Genomic DNA, 21,490 nt, shown 5'->3' with positions numbered 1-21,490 from the left:
CATACATCTACAACAGCACAGTAGTGCAGTCGGGTTCGTTCCCGGTCTCACAATCGGGAATCCCGGCGGCAACAGAAATTGTTGCGCATGTTTGCTATCGCCTAATGCCTCTTTTCACCTAGCAGTAAAAATGTGCCCGGGAGTTAGTCAACTGTTGTGTGGTTGCATCCTGGGAAGGGTCAGTAGTGCCACCTTGGGGACCTTGATATAAGCCTAGAATACATATGTACACAGGCTGCCTGTCCCGGAAAAATTAATGAAATATATACTTACACTCATATATATCTACATTCATATATCCACATCAATACATATTTACACATCCATACCCATATTCCGCTCATAATCCAACTCCCATAAACTCGCATTCATATAATTCCACACGAATATGCCACAAAAATACCAACCCCCCATATCCTAACCCATACTCCCATACCCATGCAAAATCCACAAATAAACGTGGCTAATATTTCATTCACTCGGGCCATCGGAGCCTCGAATCCAGGACCACAAAAACGGAAGACTGTAATTTAACCGAACAGGTTAATGAACACCCACAATAAAGAAGGATCTGAGAGACCTGCAACTGGTGTCCAACTGAGACTTTAGGCCCCGCCTCGGGTGCCAGGTGAGTATGGAGGTATAAGGTGATCCATGACCCAGTCACATCAGTTGGAGACCAGTTGCGTGCCTCTGAGATCCTCCTTTATTGTGGATGTTCAGTAGCCTCACCTTCAGTAGTAGACCGTCACCGGACTATCAGAAGCGAGACGGGTTTCCTAAGTTGTTGTGACAACTGTCAAGGGATTAGTAATTAATTTAGAGGTGGTCATACCTGGGTGACGTGGTGGCTAGTGGTAGTGGCCATACAGAAGCAGCAGAGTAGGCAGTCGTTAGGGTGATGAAGGGGTAGTGGCGAGTCCGTGCCTAGTACAGCAGGAGCTATGGGCCAACAGGGAGCTCCTCTAGGTGTAAGCAGGAGCTATGGGCCAGCAGGGAGCTCCTCTAGGTGTAAGCAGGAGCTATGGGCCAGCAGGGAGCTCCTCTAGGTGTAAGTAGGAGCTATGGGCCAACAAGGAGCTCCTCTAGGTGTAAGTAGGAGCTATGGGCCGCCAGGGAGCTCCTCTAGGTGTAAGCAGGAGCTATGGGCCAGCAGGGAGCTCCTCTAGGTGTAAGTAGGAGCTATGGGCCAACAGGGAGCTCCTCTAGGTGTAAGCAGGAGCTATGGGCCACCAGGGAGCTCCTCTAGGTGTAAGTAGGAGCTATGGGCCACCAGGGAGCTCCTCTAGGTCTAAGCAGGAGCTATGGGCCACCAGGGAGCTCCTCTAGGTGTAAGTAGGAGCTATGGGCCGCCAGGGAGCTCCTCTAAGTGTAAGCAGGAGCTATGGGCCGCCAGGGAGCTCCTCTAGGTGTAAGCAGGAGCTATGGGCCGCCAGGGAGCTCCTCTAGGTGTAAGCAGGAGCTATGGGCCGCCAGGGAGTTCCTCTAGGTGTAAGCAGGAGCTATGGGCCGCCAGGGAGCTCCTCTAGGTGTAAGCAGGAGCTATGGGCCGCCAGGGAGCTCCTCTAGGTGTAAGAAGCAGGACTTACAGAGGGCCAGGACTGGAGGGAGTGGTCCCCCACTGCACCAGTTGTAGAGGGTGAAGGGGCAACAGTCACATAATGGTGACTGAGCTTCATCGCGGAGGTATTGCAGTGGCGAGGCATTAAGTTCTCGCTACTGTACACATCAAAATAAATGTATAAAGATCAAAACAAGATTTGGTCACACTAAGACAGGCTCTTACCACTGGCCAGAAGAGGAGGCTCACATGCCACTCAGCTGTTCTCCACGGCCAGGGTGTGTCCAGGGCAGGAGCCAGAGGGAGTCGAGGCCTTCTCTTATCTCTTTACCCAAGCTAATATCTCTATTTATCTGTTTCCCTCTCTTCTAAAACTAAGACCTTACGTGAGATCATTTTAACTCGAGCCCTTGAAGCTGATCTATTATATTTTTATATGCATACACTGTATTTTTTATATTCATATTAGATACTGGGTAAAAATAGAACATTCTGTCATTTCTTTAATTTATTACTTGTAGGTACTTGTGAAAACATGTTCCAAATGAGTTAGATTTGGCATGATCAATCGCTGGTGGAGAGATGATCATAAGAATGGGACAACTGGAGTGAAGCTGCGGTTTTCTAAACGTCTTGTGCTGTAATATTCGTCGTCTTGCTGTTTGAGAAGATGCCCCAGGTGGAAAATCTGGAATACGCAAGCACTGAACATAACAGTTAAAGCCAGTGTCCTCAGACTGCTGGACTATCCAGCCAAGATGGGTCCAGGCTTGATATGAGCCGCCTGAGAGGTTTTCCTTCTCTCATTTTCACACACAATCACTTTCACTTTCTGGAGGGACCAGTGGAGAGGGCGTGGACACGTTGAATACGTGCAAGCGACTGACGGGAGGGAAAGGTGTATGGAGGTAGGTACTCTGGTTAATGAATGGAGCTGTGCTACTGTGCCCTCTGATGAGTGACCTCATTCAAATTAACGTCATAAAGATGTCTATCTTAGTAAGGATAAAGATGTGAAGATTTTTTTTATTTGGCGACATCAGTGTATAGTGTTTTAAGGGTCGAGTTCGTGATAGTCACCAGGAAGTTCACGGGAATAAGTATGGGAATGGGGGGGGGGGGAACACATTTTACGGGGAGGAACGGAACCGATCCCACTCCACCCATGTTGGGCACTTACCTCACAGAAATATCCGTGAAAAGTTTAACACGGCTATCCCAGAGCGTCTGGCCTTTAACCTCGGACAGACAGACAGACAAACAGATAGACAAACATACATACATTCCAATTTATAGATACCGATATATATATATATATATATATATATATATATATATATATATATATATATATATATATATATATATATATATATATATATATATATATATATATATAACTATCCCTTTGTCACCACGAGGCTTTTAAGAAGGAAGATGTTGATGTTATACTTGATGAAGACTGGCATCAGGCCTCTTGAGTCAGTCGCTTTAACTAGGTAATCCTTGTCGTCTTCGCTCGCTATTGGGGTAATAATCACCAGCATCTGTGAAAGGGAGAGGGAGCGTGAGAGGCTGGCTGGGACAGAGGGGAGGGAGTGAGAGACTGGCTGGGACAGAGGGAGAGGAAGGGACGGATTGGCTGAGACAGGGAGAAGGACCTCTCGTGGAATCCATGTGTTGGTACTCGAGTAGCATATCTGTGTGTTATGAATGACTAACATTTAGCCAGTAATTCCAGAGATAAGGTGTCTCTGGAAACCAGGATGACTTTGGCATGAGGAGGACCGGCCGACGCCCACAGGAGATTCTGGGCTACACCCTAGGGGTGTTGGCAACTGTAATGTCTCATATACTGTATAGACATACCTGAAATATATCTATATATATATATACCTGAAATATATCTGTATATATCTTGTGAATATAGTTACTTATATTTAGTTGTGTTTTTATTGCCTGCTCTGTGTGTCGCTGCTAACCTCGGCAGCCTCTTGTTGATGTGAGAGACTGTCTGGGACAGTGAGAGAGGGAGTGAGAGACTGTCTGGGACAGAGAGAGAGAGGGAGTGAGAGACTGTCTGGGACAGTGAGAGAGGGAGTGAGAGACTGTCTGGGACAGAGAGAGAGAGGGAGTGAGAGACTGTCTGGGACAGAGTGAGAGAGGGAGTGAGAGACTGTCTGGGACAGAGTGAAAGAGGGAGTGAGAGACTGTCTGGGACAGAGAGAGAGAGGGAGTGAGAGACTGTCTGGGACAGAGTGAGAGAGGGAGTGAGAGACTGTCTGGGACAGAGTGAGAGAGGGAGTGAGAGACTGTCTGGGACAGAGAGAGGGAGTGAGAGACTGTCTGGGACAGAGTGAGAGAGGGAGTGAGAGACTGTCTGGGACAGAGAGAGAGAGGGAGTGAGAGACTGTCTGGGACAGAGTAAGAGAGGGAATGAGAGACTGTCTGGGACAGAGTGAGAGAGGGAGTGAGAGACTGTCTGGGACAGAGTGAGAGAGGGAGTGAGAGACTGTCTGGGACAGAGTGAGAGAGGGAGTGAGAGACTGTCTGGGACAGAGAGAGAGAGGGAGTGAGAGACTGTCTGGGACAGAGTGAGAGAGGGAGTGAGAGACTGTCTGGGACAGAGAGAGAGAGGGAGTGAGAGACTGTCTGGGACAGAGAGAGAGAGGGAGTGAGAGACTGTCTGGGACAGAGAGAGAGAGAGGGAGTGAGAGACTGTCTGGGACAGAGAGAGAGAGGGAGTGAGAGACAGTCTTGGACAGAGAGGGAGGGAGTGATAGACTGTCTGGGGCAGAGTGAGAGACTGTCTGGGACAGAGAGAGAGAGAGGGAGTGAGAGACTGTCTGGGACAGAGTGAGAGAGGGAGTGAGAGACTGTCTGGGACAGAGAGAGAGAGGGAGTGAGAGACTGTCTGGGACAGAGAGAGAGAGGGAGTGAGAGACTGTCTGGGACAGAGAGAGAGAGGGAGTGAGAGACTGTCTGGGACAGAGAGAGAGGGAGTGAGAGACTGTCTGGGACAGAGAGAGAGGAAGTGAGAGACTGTCTGGGACAGAGAGAGAGGGAGTGAGAGACAATCCCATCCTCAGCCAAAGGCCAGGACCTTTGACCACTCTGATCCAATTAATTTACATAACTCCAGTTTCAAGTCATGTGCATACCAGATTGCATATTTAATTTATAATTTTGCTGATTCATATATTTTGTGTTATATATAATTTTTCAGTGGTTAGTTTTATTACACTGTATGCAGAAGGTGTTTGTGCACACTAAGGAGCTACACATGTGACAAAATGATACATTTGGCAAGAATCTTAGCTCGGACTGAGTGACCTTGAAGACAAGCGCGCCTATGTGGAGCAGAGAGGCCTAACTCCTCGTGCCCCGCCTCTTAGCAGTGCTTCTGCATGCATAAACAGTGTGTGAATCTTTCCTTCTGATCGTGCGATATGATTGGAGTCCCTTTGCTGTGTGGTTGATGTGTAACTCTGTGGCTCGTGCTGTGTGCAGCTGTGAACCTGCCCAGGCGACACTCGAGGCATGGCGACTGCTGCCTCTAAGGCAGGTGCTGCCTCAGTGGCCTCACACCAGAGTGCTAGTACATCAAGTGGTCTACACGAGGAAGATACAAGCATGGTATCTTTCACAGTGAACTCAAATGCTGGACAGGAGGAGCCTGATAGTGACGAAACTCCTTGGACAACTGTATCGTCCCGGAGGAAGACACAAGGAGTCAAAAATATCATAAATCGTAACCATGAGAAGAAAAGAACCAACCTGCAGTTTCCCTCGGGCACGGGAACTGCAGCAAAATATGCATGGTTGGCTGAGGCAGCCAAAAAACACCCTGGTGGTGGGTATTGGTTGGCGAATAGACATGCAAACCATGTTCGTATGAACAGTACTGATGAGATGTGCAATATTTCTGTACTCAAGAGCTTGCTGGTATAACAATGAGGAAACCACCACCGCCTGCTCATACCCACAGGACACCTGTCATCATTTTTGGTCTGGACCTCTACCAGGATCACACACTGGTAGAGCAGCATGAATATATTTTCAATGCGAAAAGAACTAAGGGCAGAGAGACTATTCTCGCCAACTGGACCAGCGAAGAGACTCCGCCGGAAAGATTTACTGTTCCATGTGCTTATCGGCAACTAACAATGAAGATTTACACCCCTCCCAGGGGCAGGTGTTACAAGTGCCAACGGTGGAATCATGTTGCAAGGAACTGTTGGAATGATGAGCGGTGTGGCCACTGTGCCGGAAAGCATGCAACGTCTGTGTGTGATGCTAAAAAGGGTGGTGCACTAAAACTGAGGTGTGCAAACTGTCACGTGGAGGGAGTTCCCGCCTGGCATGGGGACTGTGCCTCACTCCCGCCGAGACGGGCTGCCCGGGGTACACCAGCTGGGGGCGCCAGTAACCACCCTGGCTCATCTGCTGTGCCCCCACCGGTCACTCCGTCACACTCCCCTCCCTTACCCAACCACTCCAACGCCACGGCTAGTAGCTCGAGTGACACAGTTGTAGGCCCTACCAATTCATGTTGGTCGGGAGGCCTGGATCAGGCACAGAAAATTAGTGAGCTTATGCATACAGTAGAAAAACAAAACAAAATTGTGGAAAACCTGACCAAGCAGATGACCGAACAAAACAAGGAAATCATGCACCAAAAGACGATGATAACCACTCTTCAGGACACTGTGAGAGTATTAATAACTGAGTGCAGGCCACACCAACCTGGGGTACCACCATGTGCTCCCAAGCGGCCAGTACCCCAGGGCAGACCCCAGCAGGGGGTGTCCCAGGCCTCACACCAGCTGGGCTCTCCCACCACGGCTCCCCACACCCCAGCCTCATCAACGCAGTGCGCTATGAACAGAGGTAAACTATTCCACGTAGAAACGCATAGTGCTGTCGATGAGTATTATGGGTCAACTGATCCTGATGATGAACGTAGTGACACTGAGGGTGAGAACTTTAATGGTGATGACGATCAAGATGTTGATACCGGGTCTAATAAACTCTGTTTGAAGGAATACAGTAGTGGAAATGTTGAAAGTGATTGTGGTAAAGAACAAAGTGAAACCAGTGACGCTTGTAGTGATAGTGACGAAGTTCAACTGGACGTGGATGCCCGCCTCGGGCCGCGCACGCCACATCCCAGATGGTTCCGCCGTGACACTTTTAAAGAAATGGTGACAGGTGATGTGCTGACTGAAGAGGAAAAAGAAGCTGTAATAAAGCACTACAACCGGTATGTAGACATACTTGCTTTCCTGAAACTGCAGACTGATAAAGTACAAAAGAACAATGGCGGCCTCTGAATCTCATAAAAGTATTAACGACAAGACCTACCATTAATGTATGATGACTTACTGTAAATATGTAGCTCTTGTAATAGCACTTTCTCTGTAACTAGCTGATATTGTATCTATAAGGTGTGAAGGATTGAAGAAATTGTTTATGTAATAATCTAAGATGAGGTCTGATAAAGACCTTTTGTGCCCTCTGTAATGCTTTTGCGCTACCGCTCACAGGATGAGTATGGGGTGCACAATAAACTAGCCGCCTTCGGCGGCAACAATAAAATCAAAATCTACTCACCTTGAAGCTAACAGACGCTGGGATGGTGTGAAGAATATCTATCTCTCCCCCGTGTGTAGAGATGACCAAGAGGTCGAGAACCTTGGTCTTGAGGGCCGCCACGGCCATGGCTCCAGCGTTGAAGCACTGTACGGGCACTGTCCTGCCCAGGTCACGGTCCTACCGGCCCAGAGAGAACATATCAGGGGTCATCTGGTCAAGAAAATTTTAATTAATGGATCAGCGTTGAGCAAGATAGGCCATAGAAATTTACACTAGAGGAATAGAGAACCGAATCCTGGGGCCGATTTCTGTATGAGGCCTAACAGCAGAGTCGTTGGTCAATAAAGCACATAATAGAGTTCTTTATTTTTTACGGTTCTCTCCGCCCTCAGGTTAAAATAAAGCAAATTGAAAGGCCAGAAGAAACAATGGATGACATAGTAGTCACTGTACTACTGTGTCATGTACTATGTCATCTACTACACATAGATGTCATCTACTACAGTTGGTAAAAAAAACAAAAACAAAAAAATACTACTATATCATACTGTACTGTACTACAGTTGGTAAAAAAAAATAGAGGAACTACATGCGACAAAATCCATGGGGCCAGACTCTTTATACTCTTTTTAAGGCCAGATTCGACAAAGAATTCAAAAATCAGAATAGTTGAATAATAACACAATAGATACAACAAGGTTAGCAGGCGGGGCGCAAAGAGCTAGACTTTAATGAACAAATCCACAAGGGCCGTGACGAGGATTCGAACCTGCGTCCGGGAGCATCCCAGACACTGCCTTAATCGACTGAGCTACACAACAAATCATTGTGGATTTTTTCATTTGATGCATCACGTTAGTGTGATCTCTGTGTGTAAAGCTAGACTTTACTTGTCCGTAGTCGTTAGTAAGTAAGTACTGATAGCTAACTACGCACACATAGGGTGATGAAGCGCAGTGGGCTCACAATCGAGGATCCCGGCTTTGATCCCTTCGGAAGGCTGGAAACGTTTGGACAACCTTTTCTCTCGCCTCTGTTCACTTAGCAGTAAATAAGTACCTGGGAGCTAAACAACTGTTATGGGTTGAATGGTGGTGATGGTCAGTAGTTGGCCTAGTAGATATGAAAGAATAAATAGGTCTGGAGTCATTGCATTAAACATCCGGCTGCTAGAAAGGCGGGGCCCAAAAGTTAAAAGCTCGATCCAGCAGGCACAAACAGCTCACTACTCACAAATACAACTAGTTGAGTACTCACACACAAGCAAGAACATGAGTGAAAAGGTAAGCTGAGAGACAACATGACCTTGACACAGAGTCCAAAATAACCAGCAACTGAAACTGTCAAACAACCACATACAGACGAAGGTGTGTATAAACGTTCATATGATAAGACTGAACGAGGAAGATAGAAGGGTGAGTTATTTTCATGACTCAGACATGAGTCAGACAGTTTCATGGTCTGAAATAAAATCGGGCAGGTGATGTCCGTAGATTTAGATGTTTGCTTTCGTGATCTATCCTGCGAGATGGGGACTTTCAGTATCACTACTACCTTATTCACTCTTGTGTTGATGATATCCTCACAATGCACCCAGAGTCTGTCAGTGCAGACTACTGATCACATGGCCCTGTATGACTAACCAACCTGTTTGATGGGGATTTTAGCATTACATACTAGTTCTTGACACACTATGTAACCCTTCCCATAGTCTAGGGCAGCAGTATACACGCTGATGTACCGAAATATGATAATAAATAAAAATCAAGTCTCGAAAATGATGAACGTTAATTCATTCGGGTTGGGAACATGGAGGTGAAGAGGAGTGGAGGAGTGGGAGCGTGCTGGGGGAGAGGGAAGAAGAGAGGGGAAGTGAAGGGGGATGTAGAGAGGAAAGGAGATGCGGGAGGGTGGGGGATAGGGTGGAGAGGTAAGGTGAGGGGAAGAGAAGGGAATGCTGGGGAAGAGGAGAAAAAGGTGAAGAGCGTAGGAATAGAATTAAATGATTAGGAGAAATCACCAAGCCATTACGACTATATAGCACTGGGAAGGGATCAGAATAAGGATTTGGGATGGTAAGGGGGGAAAGGAATGGTGCCCAACCCCTTGGACGGTCGGGGATTGAACGACGACCTGCATGAAGCGAGACCGTCGCTCAACCGTCCAGCCCAAGTGATTGAGAGAAGAGAGGGGCGTGAGAGGGGGGGGGGGGAGGAGAGGGAGACCCGGGCGCAGCGGGGTAACCCAGCTAGTATATAATAAAGGATTAAAGTAGTGTGGTTGCAGGACACACCAGCCTCACTAGCGAGCATCCCCCGCCAGCTGCCAGAGAGAGACAGGTCCCAGGAAGACCTGCTGCCCAATACTTCAAACTCATAAATAAGCTCAGCAACTTAAGACAAAGAAGCCATCCAAATTCCATGTACAAGTAATGACAAACCTACTAGTAAATATGCAGCTTCCATCATGAACCCCAAAATAAAATGAGAAAATATCTTTCTTCAGCTGAAGGGACTGAGCTACGAGGAGGAACTAAGAGAGCTAAAGTTGATGACACTGGAGGAAAGAGGGAATAGAGGTGACATGTACAGCGACGTGTAAGAGTTTACTGGAGAGTATACTTCAACCTTCTGGCACCTCACCTCACATCCTCACCGTATATATTGACCTTCTCAACCACACTGCACTGCCACCTCTTGGGTGGCTTAATCTTTATCAATCAATCAATCGAATAGCACACACCATTTGGTCCGGGAGACATCTCCCGTCACGCAGGGTGCAGTTACGCCTCCACAGATCTCCAGTATCATCTTTTGATACTGGTAATGGCTCAAAAGGGCCACCACTTACGGCCTATTCATGCCCGTGCCACCTTTTGGGTGGCTTAATCTTCATCAATCAATCACACTGCACACGGGCTCACCATAGCCCGTGCTACATGGACACTTAGTTCTGAGTAGCTAAATCTGAAACAACAAAACAACCACACTGCAGTCGAATGCTCTACCGCTGAGCTACACCTCCCCTTCCCATCACAAGTTACAGCCCCGCTCCTGTGCCAGGTAAGTCCACTCCGGGCTGACCATAGCCCGTCCTATTTGGAATTTTTTGTTCCAAGCAGCGAATCTTAAACAACAACAACAACAACCACGCTCTTTACAGCCTAGAGTACATAACAAAATCATCACCAAAAAACTCTCACACCTCAACAAAGACCATCTACACCAGAGAGTAGCAGAAGGTTCGCCCCCTGCAATATAGTATCTTCAGGCTACCAAGTTAAAAAAGGTTAAATATCTCAAAAGGAATCCCCAGGGAAATAGCAGTTCGGTTATATAGACTCCGTCTAGGTTACAGATGCAACTGGGAGATTGGTGAACCCCGACAGGGGGAATGCATCTTCTACCAAACAATCTCAGAAAAGTCACTACTTCACTATCTCCTGGAATGTGAAGTAACCAATGACCTTAAAAGAGCTTTAAGAGTCCCTGAATCTTGCAGTAACCACCCTGAAGCCATCAACACTGCCACTCTTCTGGTCAAAAAAGGTGTCCAGCAGCTGGACACTCGCATAAATACTGTCAAGCAGTATCCTCCCCTTCGATAGCAGCCTGACGATTAAATGCGACCTTAGCACACTATATACATTCACTCCAAAAAATCTATCATTTACGGGCTATTCATGCTCGTTCGACCTCTTAGGTGGCCTAATCTTTATCAATCAATCAATGAGGACTGACGGGTTTTAATGCGTACTCAGCACACAGTATATATCAATTCACGACCAAAGTTCACATTCACTCCAAAAAATCTACCACTTACGGGCTACTAATGCCCGTGCCACCTTTTGGGTGGCTTAATCTTCATCAATCACACTTTCTTCACACGATTTGATAATGGTACAGGACGGAACGAAACGTTGTTAATTCTCATTTTCAGTTGTGTGGGTTGGATAAATCTGTGCGTGTAAATACACACAGAGAAGCTGTGGTCACACTGAGGAGCAACAGAGCGAGCCTACACAAGCGCACATAGGCCTCAGAAAAGTTACAAAGAACATATACAGCGCAAGAGATGTACCTGTAAATAAATGTAATATGTTAGGAATGGTTGAAACTAACTCCATACAGTTTTAAATGTATAGATAATAAGAGAAATAAAGAGAGTAATTACAGGAGAGTAAAGAGACAGGCGCACCTACGTCCAATGAGACGTACTGAAGGAGTTTGTTGTTGCTCTTCTGTAGTCTGTAGAGGAGAGGCGGAAGGTTGGCAGGAGTCCTCCGGATCCACAGCTGATCCTAGAAGGCCAACACACCCCCAAGAATTATTTATCACCACCAAAAATACCAAAAAACGATCCACATACTAAAAACAAAATTATGTGCAGAAATGCAGAAGTAAACTGAAATATATTTTTTCTGCTGCTTTTATATAACATCAGGAAGGAGGGACAGTCATCAGGAACTAGGTCTCAGTTCCAGATATATGTTATTAGTATATCGCAGTGCCCCAGTTACTGTTTAGCCCTACTGTGATCTACAGCTGTGAGGACAGGGGTCTTTTTTTTTTTTTTTTTTTACCACAAACGTGGCCACACATTTACAATGCTAACCAGCATATATACATTTTCTTCTGTCCTCCATAGACAGGGTTAGAGATCAGTTAAACATATAGTTCAGGGATTTATTGAACAATCAACCACAGAAGGTGATTCGGTATTTTTAAAATGCTATGCTAACCTACATACGTAAATACATAGATACACAGATTTACGTATGCCCTACATAAAGTGTTCGAAGTGCCATTAATGTGCATTTACAAAGGTGAAATGCAATTCTGATCAGCTTCCATATGTACTTTATACACATACATATACATACACACACATATATACGTACATATACACATATACATGCATATATACACACACATGCATTCACATACATTTGTCTCTTTTACTCTGACAGGGTGAGATAGCTGACAGAGAAACTAGTGTGCAATTAAGCACTTAATCACTGAAGGTGTTTAAGGTGCTTTTACAAGCTCAGGTTATATAGTTACATCACATACATACATTGTATAAATGATACATTACGTGGTCAATCTTGGATACAAGTCCAATATATCAAGTGTTCCAGTGCTCATATAGTAATTACACAGTTCAGCATACCTCAGCCCAGGAGGGCGAAAGTCAGACAATATGGGACATTCTACAATATAATGTTCAAGAGAGTGCATGTTTTCTCTTTCACAAAGTTGACACATGGTGTACTCGACATTTGGGTTTTGAGAAAGCTGCCAGATACGTCTATATCCCAGGCGAATTCTGGCCACTATAACATCACATTGCCGGGTTCTTGTTCTATTAGTCCCATATATGAATGTCTCCTCACGATATCATAATATTTAATGCCACAACTTTCAGGTCTTTGTGAATTTGTTAGGTCGGTGAGATCTTCATTAGATATTTGTTTAAGTATTCTCTTTGTCACTGCTAATGAAACACCCATATCAATTTCTACCACTGGTTTTCTACAGGCTGTCTTAGCAAGCATATCAACAGTGTCATGCCAGACAACACAGGCCAGGGGTCTACTGGGCGGGCAGCGTTGGTCTCGCTAGCAACAGGTGTCAGGGAAAGGCGCTTTCCCATCGACATCAACACTGAGCCAGCCACCACTTCACGACCATCATAATGGCTGTACACCTGTAACAGCATCACTCCCTGAGATACACCTCCACCAGCATCACTCCCTAAGATACAGTTGCAACAGCATCACTCCCTGAGATGCACTTGCAACCGTATCACCCCTGAGACACACCTCCAGCACAACTCCTGGGATTTTTTTTCAGGGATATTCCTGCGCGGGCCCTAAGCCTCTGGCTGGCCCATAAATGTTGCTTGTTTCTGTTTTACTTGGGCGGAGTATGAGTATTTATTACTCGTATGGTCGCTTCGGTAAGATTTTGCCATATGTGTTCAACAACTTCTGCTCTGTTGAATCTAAGTTGAAATCTTAATGGGTTTGTAACTGTGCACTGTGTTAGATAATGTTCCAGTGGTCTGTCGGGCATTTCTCCACAGTGCTGACATTTCCTCTCATCTTCCGGAACCTGTAAGCCTATTTCCCATGCACATGGGTATCCAAGCCTGATGCGATGTAAGTGTACTTCTGTTGTTTTGCTGCTCCCACCCCTGAGATGCACCACCTACAACAGTACAAGGAAGCCTACACTAACTGTCCCCCCCACTACACCACTTACCCAAACGCCCACACCGCTGAAAGTTCCCCTACCATATAGAACCGCCACACCTCTCATTCCCACTACACACCCACTACCACTATTACCACACTTCTGACACAACCACCACCACCATTACAACACCTACACCACAACCACACCTCTCACACCCACCACCAACACTACCACACTTCCCACACTGACCACTAATTCAGCACTACCTACACCCTGTACTAACACAACTCCCACTCTCACCACCACTACTAGCACACCTCCCTACCAGCTACCACACCCGCAACCATCACTACCACACCTTCCAAACACAACACAACTACCCGCTTGACACTATCTCCTACCGCACATCTTCCTTACCACTACCACACCTTCCCTATCACTACCACACACACATTCCCTACCACATCCAAATAAACAACTAAATCCCACCATTCTGTGACCATAATCTGGAGTTGCGCAGGCGTTGATTGTGTAGGCTGACCTGCGCAGGAGCCGGAGCCTGGTGTAGGCCCGCAGGTCGGGCTCCACCAGCACCCCGCGGAACCCTAGCTGCTGCTCTACGTACAGGCTCATCGACTGGAATTCACCGTCGTTGGCACCGATTTCCATAAACGTTCCTGGAACCTGCAAGAGACAAGGAGAGACTCGCGATTACTGTACTCATCTAGTTGTGCTTGCGGGGGTGGAGCTCTGGCTCTTTGGTCCCGCCTCTCAACTGTCAACCAACTGGTGTACAGATTCCTGAGCCTACTGGGCTCTATCATATCTACATTTGAAACTGTGTATGGAGTCAGCCTCCACCACATCATTGCCTAATGCATTCCATCTGTTAACTACTCTGACACTGAAAAAGTTCTTTCTAACGTCCCTGTGGCTCATTTGGGTACTCAGCTTCCACCTGTGCCCTCTTGTTCGCATATCATTAGTGTTAAAGAGTTGATCTGTATCTATCCTGTCAATTCCTGAGAATTTTGTAGGTAGTAATCATGTCTCTCCTAACTCTTCTGTCTTCCAGTGTCGTGAGGTTCAGTTCCAGTAATCTTTACTCATACCTCATTCCTCTCAGCTCGGGGACTAGACTGGTGACATACCTCTAAACCTTTTCTAACTTCGTTTTGTGTTTGCCTAGATGTGGACGCCACGCTGGAGCCCCATATTCCAGTATTGGTCTAATATATGAGGTATACAAGGTTCTGAAAGATTCCTTACACAAGTTTCTGAAGGCAGTTCTTATGTTCGCAAGCCTTGCATACGCCGCTGACGTTAACCTTTTGATGTGGGCTTCAGAGGACAGGTCTGTTGTGATATCAGCTCCCAGATCTTTCTCTCGTCCTCACTCCTGAAGGATTTCCTCTCCCAACTGGAACCTTTTGTTTGGCCTCCTGCTCCCTACGCCTATCTTCATCAGTTTGCACTTGCTCGAGCTAAACCCTAGTAGCCAGTTGTTGGACCATTCCTTCAGTTTGTCCAGGTCATCCTGTATCCTCTTGCTGTCCTCCTCTGTCTTAATCCTTCTCATAATTTTAGCATCAACAGCAAACATTGAGAGGAATGAGTCTATACCTTCTGGAAGATCATTCACGTATATTAGAAACAGAATAGGTCCGAATACAGAGCCCTGTGGGAATCCATTGGTGACATCTCGTCAGTCTGAGGTCTCACCCCTCACAGTAACTCTCTGCTTCCTGTTGTTTAGGTACTCCCTTGTCCATTGGACCACCCTACCACTTACTCCAGCTTGTTTCTCCAACTTATGCAAAAGTCTTTTATGGAGTACTGTGTCAAAAGCTTTCTGACAATCCAAGAAAATGCAGTTTGCCCATCCTTCTCTTTCTTGCCTAATGCTTGGTGCTTAGTCATAAAATTCTAATAAACCTGTGAGACACGACTTGCCTTCCCTGAGCCCATGCTGTTGGTGTGTTGCAAAGTCCCTTCTCTCCAGATGTGCCACATAAGCTTTTTCTCACGATCTTCTCTAACACTTTGCAAGGTATACAAGTTAAGAACAACGGCCTGCAGTTTAGGGCCTCCTGCCTATTCCCCCTTTTTGTAGATTGGGACTACGTTAGCTGTCTTCCAACTCTCTGTTAGGTCTCCCATTTCCAGTGCCTTGTTATACACCATAGATAATGGCATACAAAGTGCTTCTGCCCCCTCTTTTAGCATCCATGGTGATTCCATCAGGTCCAACAGCCTTAGTCATTTCTAGATCAAGCAGATACCTCCTAACCTCATCTCTGGTAATTTCAGTATTTTCCAAGTCTGCTTGGTTTATCGCCACCCCTCTTAGTTCAGGGACTTCTCCTTGCTCTACTGTGAAGACCTCCTGGAATCTCTTGTTGAGTTCTTCACACACTTCTTTGTCATTCTCTGTGTACCCATCCTCTCCCTTTTTCAGTTTCATCACTTGTTATTTCACTGTTGTTTTCCTCCTGATGTGGCTGTATAGCAGTTTTGGCTGGTTCTTGGCATTATTTGCTCCCATTTTCAAACTGCCTCTCTGCTTCTCTCCTCACACTGAGGTACCCAGTTCTGGCCCTCTGGTCTCTCTCTCTCTCTCTCTCTGCTCTCTGGTGTCCTGTTATTTACGTAGTTTTTCCATGCCCTTGTGCTTAGCTGTCTTGCTTTCTTACATGCTGATTGAACCACGGATTCCCCTTGTGCTTTTCTGTATTTTTCTTCTTTGCCGGGATAAACCATGGGCCAGATTCACGAAAGCACTTACTCAAGAACGTACGAACGTGTACATCTTTCCTCAATCTTTGACGGCTTTGGTTACATTTATAAAACAGTTTACAAGCATGAAAACTTCCCATTCAATTGTTGTTATTGTTATAAACAGCCTCCTGGTGCTTCGAGCTCATTAACTGTTTAATAATTGGAAACAAAGCCGCCAAAGTTTGAGAAAAGATGTACACGTTCGTAAGTGCTTGCGTAAGTTCTTTCGTGAATCTGGCCCCTGTTTTCTGCCTCCTGACCCTTCTGGGTGATGTAGTCCATCATGCCTTCTACAGACTTTCCACTGAGTTTTGTCTTTCATGGTATTCCTGTTAGAAATGTTCTAATCTCTTCATAGTTTCCCCTTCGGTATTCTTCCCTTTCGGTACTGTGGAGAGGCGCGACTCCTTACCGATCAGTACTCACCTGTTAATGAGTACGGTGAGGTCCAGTTCTTTATGCCCCGCCTACTGACCTTGTTGTACGTGTTGTTTTATACCTTAACTATTCTGACACTCAAATTCTGTCTAATCTGTCCTTAGAGTTGTGGGTGGAGGTGACTTCCACAACTTCTCTTCCTAGTGCACTCTACTTGTTAACCACCCGTACTGGGTACAAGTACTTCCTTGTACCCTGTACATTTCTTTTATTCTTTGCACTTCCAACTTCCATTTGTGTCCTCGTGTCCTACTTTCTCTTTATTTAAATAGGATATCCCTGTCCGCTTTGTCTATTTCCCTCAATATCTTGTATGTTGTAATCATATCTCCTCTGTTTTGTCCTCCAGGGTTGTGAGGCCCAGTTCCTTCAAACTATCCTAATAACTTAACCTTCTTAGCTCTGGGACTAGTCCGGGATTAGCACTAGTCGCAAACCTCTGCAGTTTTTCAATTTCATTTTATGCTTCACGAGGTGTGGATTCCAGGCTGGAGCTCCATATTCCAGTATTGGTCTAACAAAAGCACTCTTGATTGTTTTGAAACATTCCCGATTTAAGTTTCTAAATGGTGTTCTAATGTTCGCCAGCGTCCCATATGCTGCTGATGTCATCCTACCTATGTGTGCCTCTGATCATAATTATATCCACTCCTTATTCGCGTTCTTTGTCAAAGTCCAATAGCTACTTCCCATTCATGGTGAAGGCACTTTCTGATTTCCCTCTCCCTCTTCCCCATCCACAATACCTTACATTTATTAAGATTGAACGCCAGCAACCATTAGTTTGTCCACTCCTGGAGTTTGTCAAGGTCCTCCTGTAACATCTTTCTAACCATCTATGTTTCCTTTGTTATATCTACTACTGTATCTACTATCTTCTCTCTAACACATGCGCACATATACACATCCCCAGGAAGCAGCCCGTAACAGCTGTCTAACTCCCAGGCACCTATTTACAGCTAGGTGAACAGGTGCATCAGGGTGAAAGAAACTCTTTCCACTTGTTTCCACCTCAGCCGGGAATCGAATCCGGGCCTTTAGGACTACGACTCCCGAACTCTGTCCACTCAGCCGCGTGGCCCGCTAGGCACAGCGAGGCTGTGTGTGTGTGTGTATGTGTGTAATGATATACGCCTGAGTGTTTTATGTTCTTTAATACATGATCAGAAAGCAGCCAGGCATGTAGTCTAGAATTCAACCAGGAGGCCTGGTCGGGGACCGGGCCGCGAGGACGTTGAATCCCGAAACTATCGCAAGGTAACCGCAAGAGTTCAGTGTATCTGTGGTGCTATGCGTTCATCACACATTTTGTTATTCTTGTATATGTTATACACGAGAGAGTCAACTGGCCTGCTCACCTTGTACTGTTTGAAGTAATCATTAACGACCTTGTAAGCCTCCATCCAGTTGTTCATCAGAGCCCAGGGCGGGTTATCAAGGGCGAAGACTGGCTTGTAGGACCCGCGGGGCGCTGGCTCCTCCACCCAGTACTTCCTCATGTGCAGTATCACGTCCGTGTCCATAGATGAAATTGGCGCCTTCAGAATTTTGATGAGGCACTCTAAGGGTGAGAACTCATTATCAAGAGAAAACACTTGGCTGATATATGAGGACAAGGAGCTGGGATATGAGATATAATAGCTACTGATGAAATTATCTGTGGCTATTATATCAAATTATCAGTGGCTATTATATCAATTATCAGTGGCTATTATATAAATTATCAATGGATATTATATCAAATTATCAGTGGCTATTATATCAAATTATCAGTAGCTCTAAAAACGACTTAATATGGAGACAACTTAGGATGCCTCATACAGCCTTAGTAAACAAACAAGTTGTAGGAATACGACGTCAGTACTAGTGTCCATACCACACTTTCCGTTAGGTGTTTATATGTCTGCTTATCTTACCTTCTTGGCAGTAGTACTGTAGTCCGGCGCCAGCCTGGAGGGCGAGGTTAAGGAAGGCGCAGGTGGAGAACGCCCCGATCACCAGGAACCTCACGTACTCACGCACCACCCTTGACACCTTCTGCTTCCTCTCCCACACGGCCATCACCTACATTAACTAAATATGTTCAGTATTCGATTTAAACTAAAACATTGTAAGTGTGGTACTGGATTTTATTCCACCCATATTTGTTATAAGAACTTTTCTTGAATATGGACTAGGATTATTATTCTGGTTACAACTAGAACGTTGCCCTACAGCCAAATGAGTCTCTGAAAGTTTTGTGTATGTGTTCGGTGTGCCTTCAGACTCTGTCAAACATAATTCGATCAAACTTGGCATGATGGTAGATGAGGTTCATGAAGAGACAACAGGCTATAAACAATCAAACCACCGATCACGAAGGACCCTCAAAATTAATACGAAAATTGGGTTCCGGTAAAACCCCAAAGGCCTTGATAACGCATGAACTCCGGTGTGTTGGTGATGGAATGATGGTGGAGGGCGGCGAGGGGTTGGAGGAGCCTATTGTTAGCAAAAGTTAGAAAACATTGGTCTAGGGTTTGCCCGAGTTAAGTAGGAGTACAAAGAGGAACTTGCCCGCCACTATGCTTGGGAGAAAACCGTGTATAATGAAGATCTTTACCCAGTCAGTCTTGACACCTGAAGGAGGTCTTGTACTCACCTAGTTGTGCTTGCGGGGGTTGAGCGTTGGCTCTTTGTACTATATTGTGTATCGTGAGTGTTGACACCTTCATGATTTGTTCAAATCTGAAACAACTGATTATGGGCAGCACAAAACGTAGACCAGACTGTGCGACAGTGGTTGCAAGGATCAGGTTGGGTTACCGTTACCTGTGGCAGGTGGCTGCAGGTGACGGATCTTCCAATCCTGAGCACTCCAGGTGCAAACTCTGTGAGGAGGAACTGCGGCATGATCTCCCACACCACATCACCGAATGCCCAGTTATTAGACCTTTCAGACTAGTTGGCATGAGGTACCTAGAGCTTTGCAATTACTTTATTCACTCTCGTGTTCTTGAGGATATCCTCATGTTGCACCCAAAATTTGCCAGTGCAGGCTACTGAACATATGGCCCTGTATGACTAACCATCCTGCGATATGGGGACTTTTAGTATCACTGTTACCTTATTCACTGTGTTGATGATATCCTCATAATGCACCTAGAGTTTGCCAGTGCAGACTACTGTTCACATGCCTTTATATGATTAACCATCCTGTGTGATGGGGATTTTAGCATCACGTAGCTAGCTTTTTGACACACCCTGTTCTCCCTTTCATATAGTCTAGGCCATCTGCAGAGATGATATACCTAAATTTGGTAATACAAAAAATTGTTCGCCTAGTAGTAAATATATACCCGGAAGTTAGGCGGCTGTTGTGGGTATGCATCCTGGGGTGGGTCAGTATTTCCACCTTGGGGAGCACCTCGATATGAGTTTAAACTATATATGTACACAGGGTTCCTCTCTCCACGAAAACGAATTATATGTACCTCTTATTTATGGCCTTTCAGCGTCTGTATGCGAATATCGCAGCGTCCGGTGTTTCTATATCCAAACAGACACGGCAGTGTATCTGCTGGAATAGGCTATTCACATCTGTTAGTGATAATTATGCGACACGTAGTCACCTTCCCCCCTTGCCAGCTGGGTTACCACTGACCCGGCTCGGGCAAGCCCCTGGGTGCTGTCTCCGACGCCAGCCACATCACGCAACACCGCTGCCAGCCACACCACGCAACACACACAAACACCTGTCTTCTGAATTATATTATCTGTTCTTGAAAGAGGTGATATTAGTTATGATATAAACGTACAACTGTTATACATGGTTTTCTTTCAGAAGCACATTTGACCAGGTTTATGGTGACACGAGAGTATCAGGGCTGGGAGGCGCTGTGGGTCTGAAGAAGAAACAAGGAAATTGAAGAGGATATTGTTGATGCGGCAGCCGCGGCCATTGGCTACACAAAATAGTACAACAATAATTTTTTCATAGAATTAAATCAAACAAAAACCTGACAGTGGTTCGAGTGGGTCGTTGGTCGCCCAAACTGTATACCTTCTGAACCTTTCTGGATTTTATCGCGTGATTTCCAGTCTGTAAGAGAGAGAGGGCGACACGTGACATCCTCTGATTGGGTTGAATATCCTCATATCCGCCATCTTTACTAGCATACGCGTCATCTTTACCAGCATACTCATCTTCACCAGCATACTCGTCATCTTCACCAGCTTACTCTCATATTCACCAGCATACTCATATTCACCAGTACATTTATTATCTTTACTACCATACTTGTCATATTCACCAGCATACTCTTATATTCACCAGCATATTCGTCATATTCACCAGCTTATTCACCATATTCACCAGCTTACTCGTCATATTCACCAGCATATTCGTCATATTCACCAGCTTATTCACCATATTCACCAGCATACTCGTCATGTTCACCAGTATACTCGTCATATTCACCAGTATATTCATCATCTTCACTACCATACTTGTCATATTCACAAGCATACTCTCATATTCACCAGCATACTCTAATATTCACCTGCAGATTGTCATATTTACCAGCATACTCGCCCTATTCACCAGCATACTCGTCATATTCACCAGCACTCAATATATTTATCATCATACTCGTCATATTCACCTGTGGGAAAAATACCGGGATAATGTTGATACAGAGGAAATGCATAGGACATGAAAATTAAGTACTGTAAATACTACATTTGAATACTAAAATGAAAAAGGCTAAGTCTTAGCTAACAACAGGCTGTAGCAGGAAGGTTCCTTAAGGCTGAGCTAGTATTGATAGCAGAACACAATATACCTGCGGGCATTTTAATACATCAGCTTGTATATATATTACAAGGATGAATTGATAAACAGTTCTATGACTGCAAACACTGGTAAGGTTCATGATCA

At 45.6% G+C, this 21,490-nt stretch overlaps 1 protein-coding gene across 1 annotated transcript; it reads right to left on the bottom strand.

Moving 5' to 3' along the window:
* Positions 1–1,550: 1,550 nt before the first annotated feature.
* On the bottom strand, positions 1,551–20,946 carry LOC123755245 (uncharacterized). The gene is made up of 7 exons (XM_045737694.2): positions 20,046–20,946; positions 18,489–18,636; positions 17,931–18,133; positions 13,846–14,040; positions 11,358–11,456; positions 7,175–7,333; positions 1,551–3,108 (listed from the first exon to the last, which is right to left on the bottom strand). Exons 2-7 carry the CDS (start codon positions 18,631–18,633, stop codon positions 2,962–2,964), a joined length of 948 nt encoding a protein of 315 aa, XP_045593650.1. The 5' UTR covers positions 18,634–18,636; positions 20,046–20,946; the 3' UTR covers positions 1,551–2,961.
* Between the last annotated feature and the right edge of the window lie 544 nt (positions 20,947–21,490).

This window comes from Procambarus clarkii, chromosome 20 (genome assembly GCF_040958095.1).
Source record: "Procambarus clarkii isolate CNS0578487 chromosome 20, FALCON_Pclarkii_2.0, whole genome shotgun sequence".
Taxonomy (NCBI): domain Eukaryota; kingdom Metazoa; phylum Arthropoda; class Malacostraca; order Decapoda; family Cambaridae; genus Procambarus; species Procambarus clarkii.
Note: the sequence above shows the minus strand (reverse complement) of the source record. Positions and strands in the feature narration are given on the sequence as shown.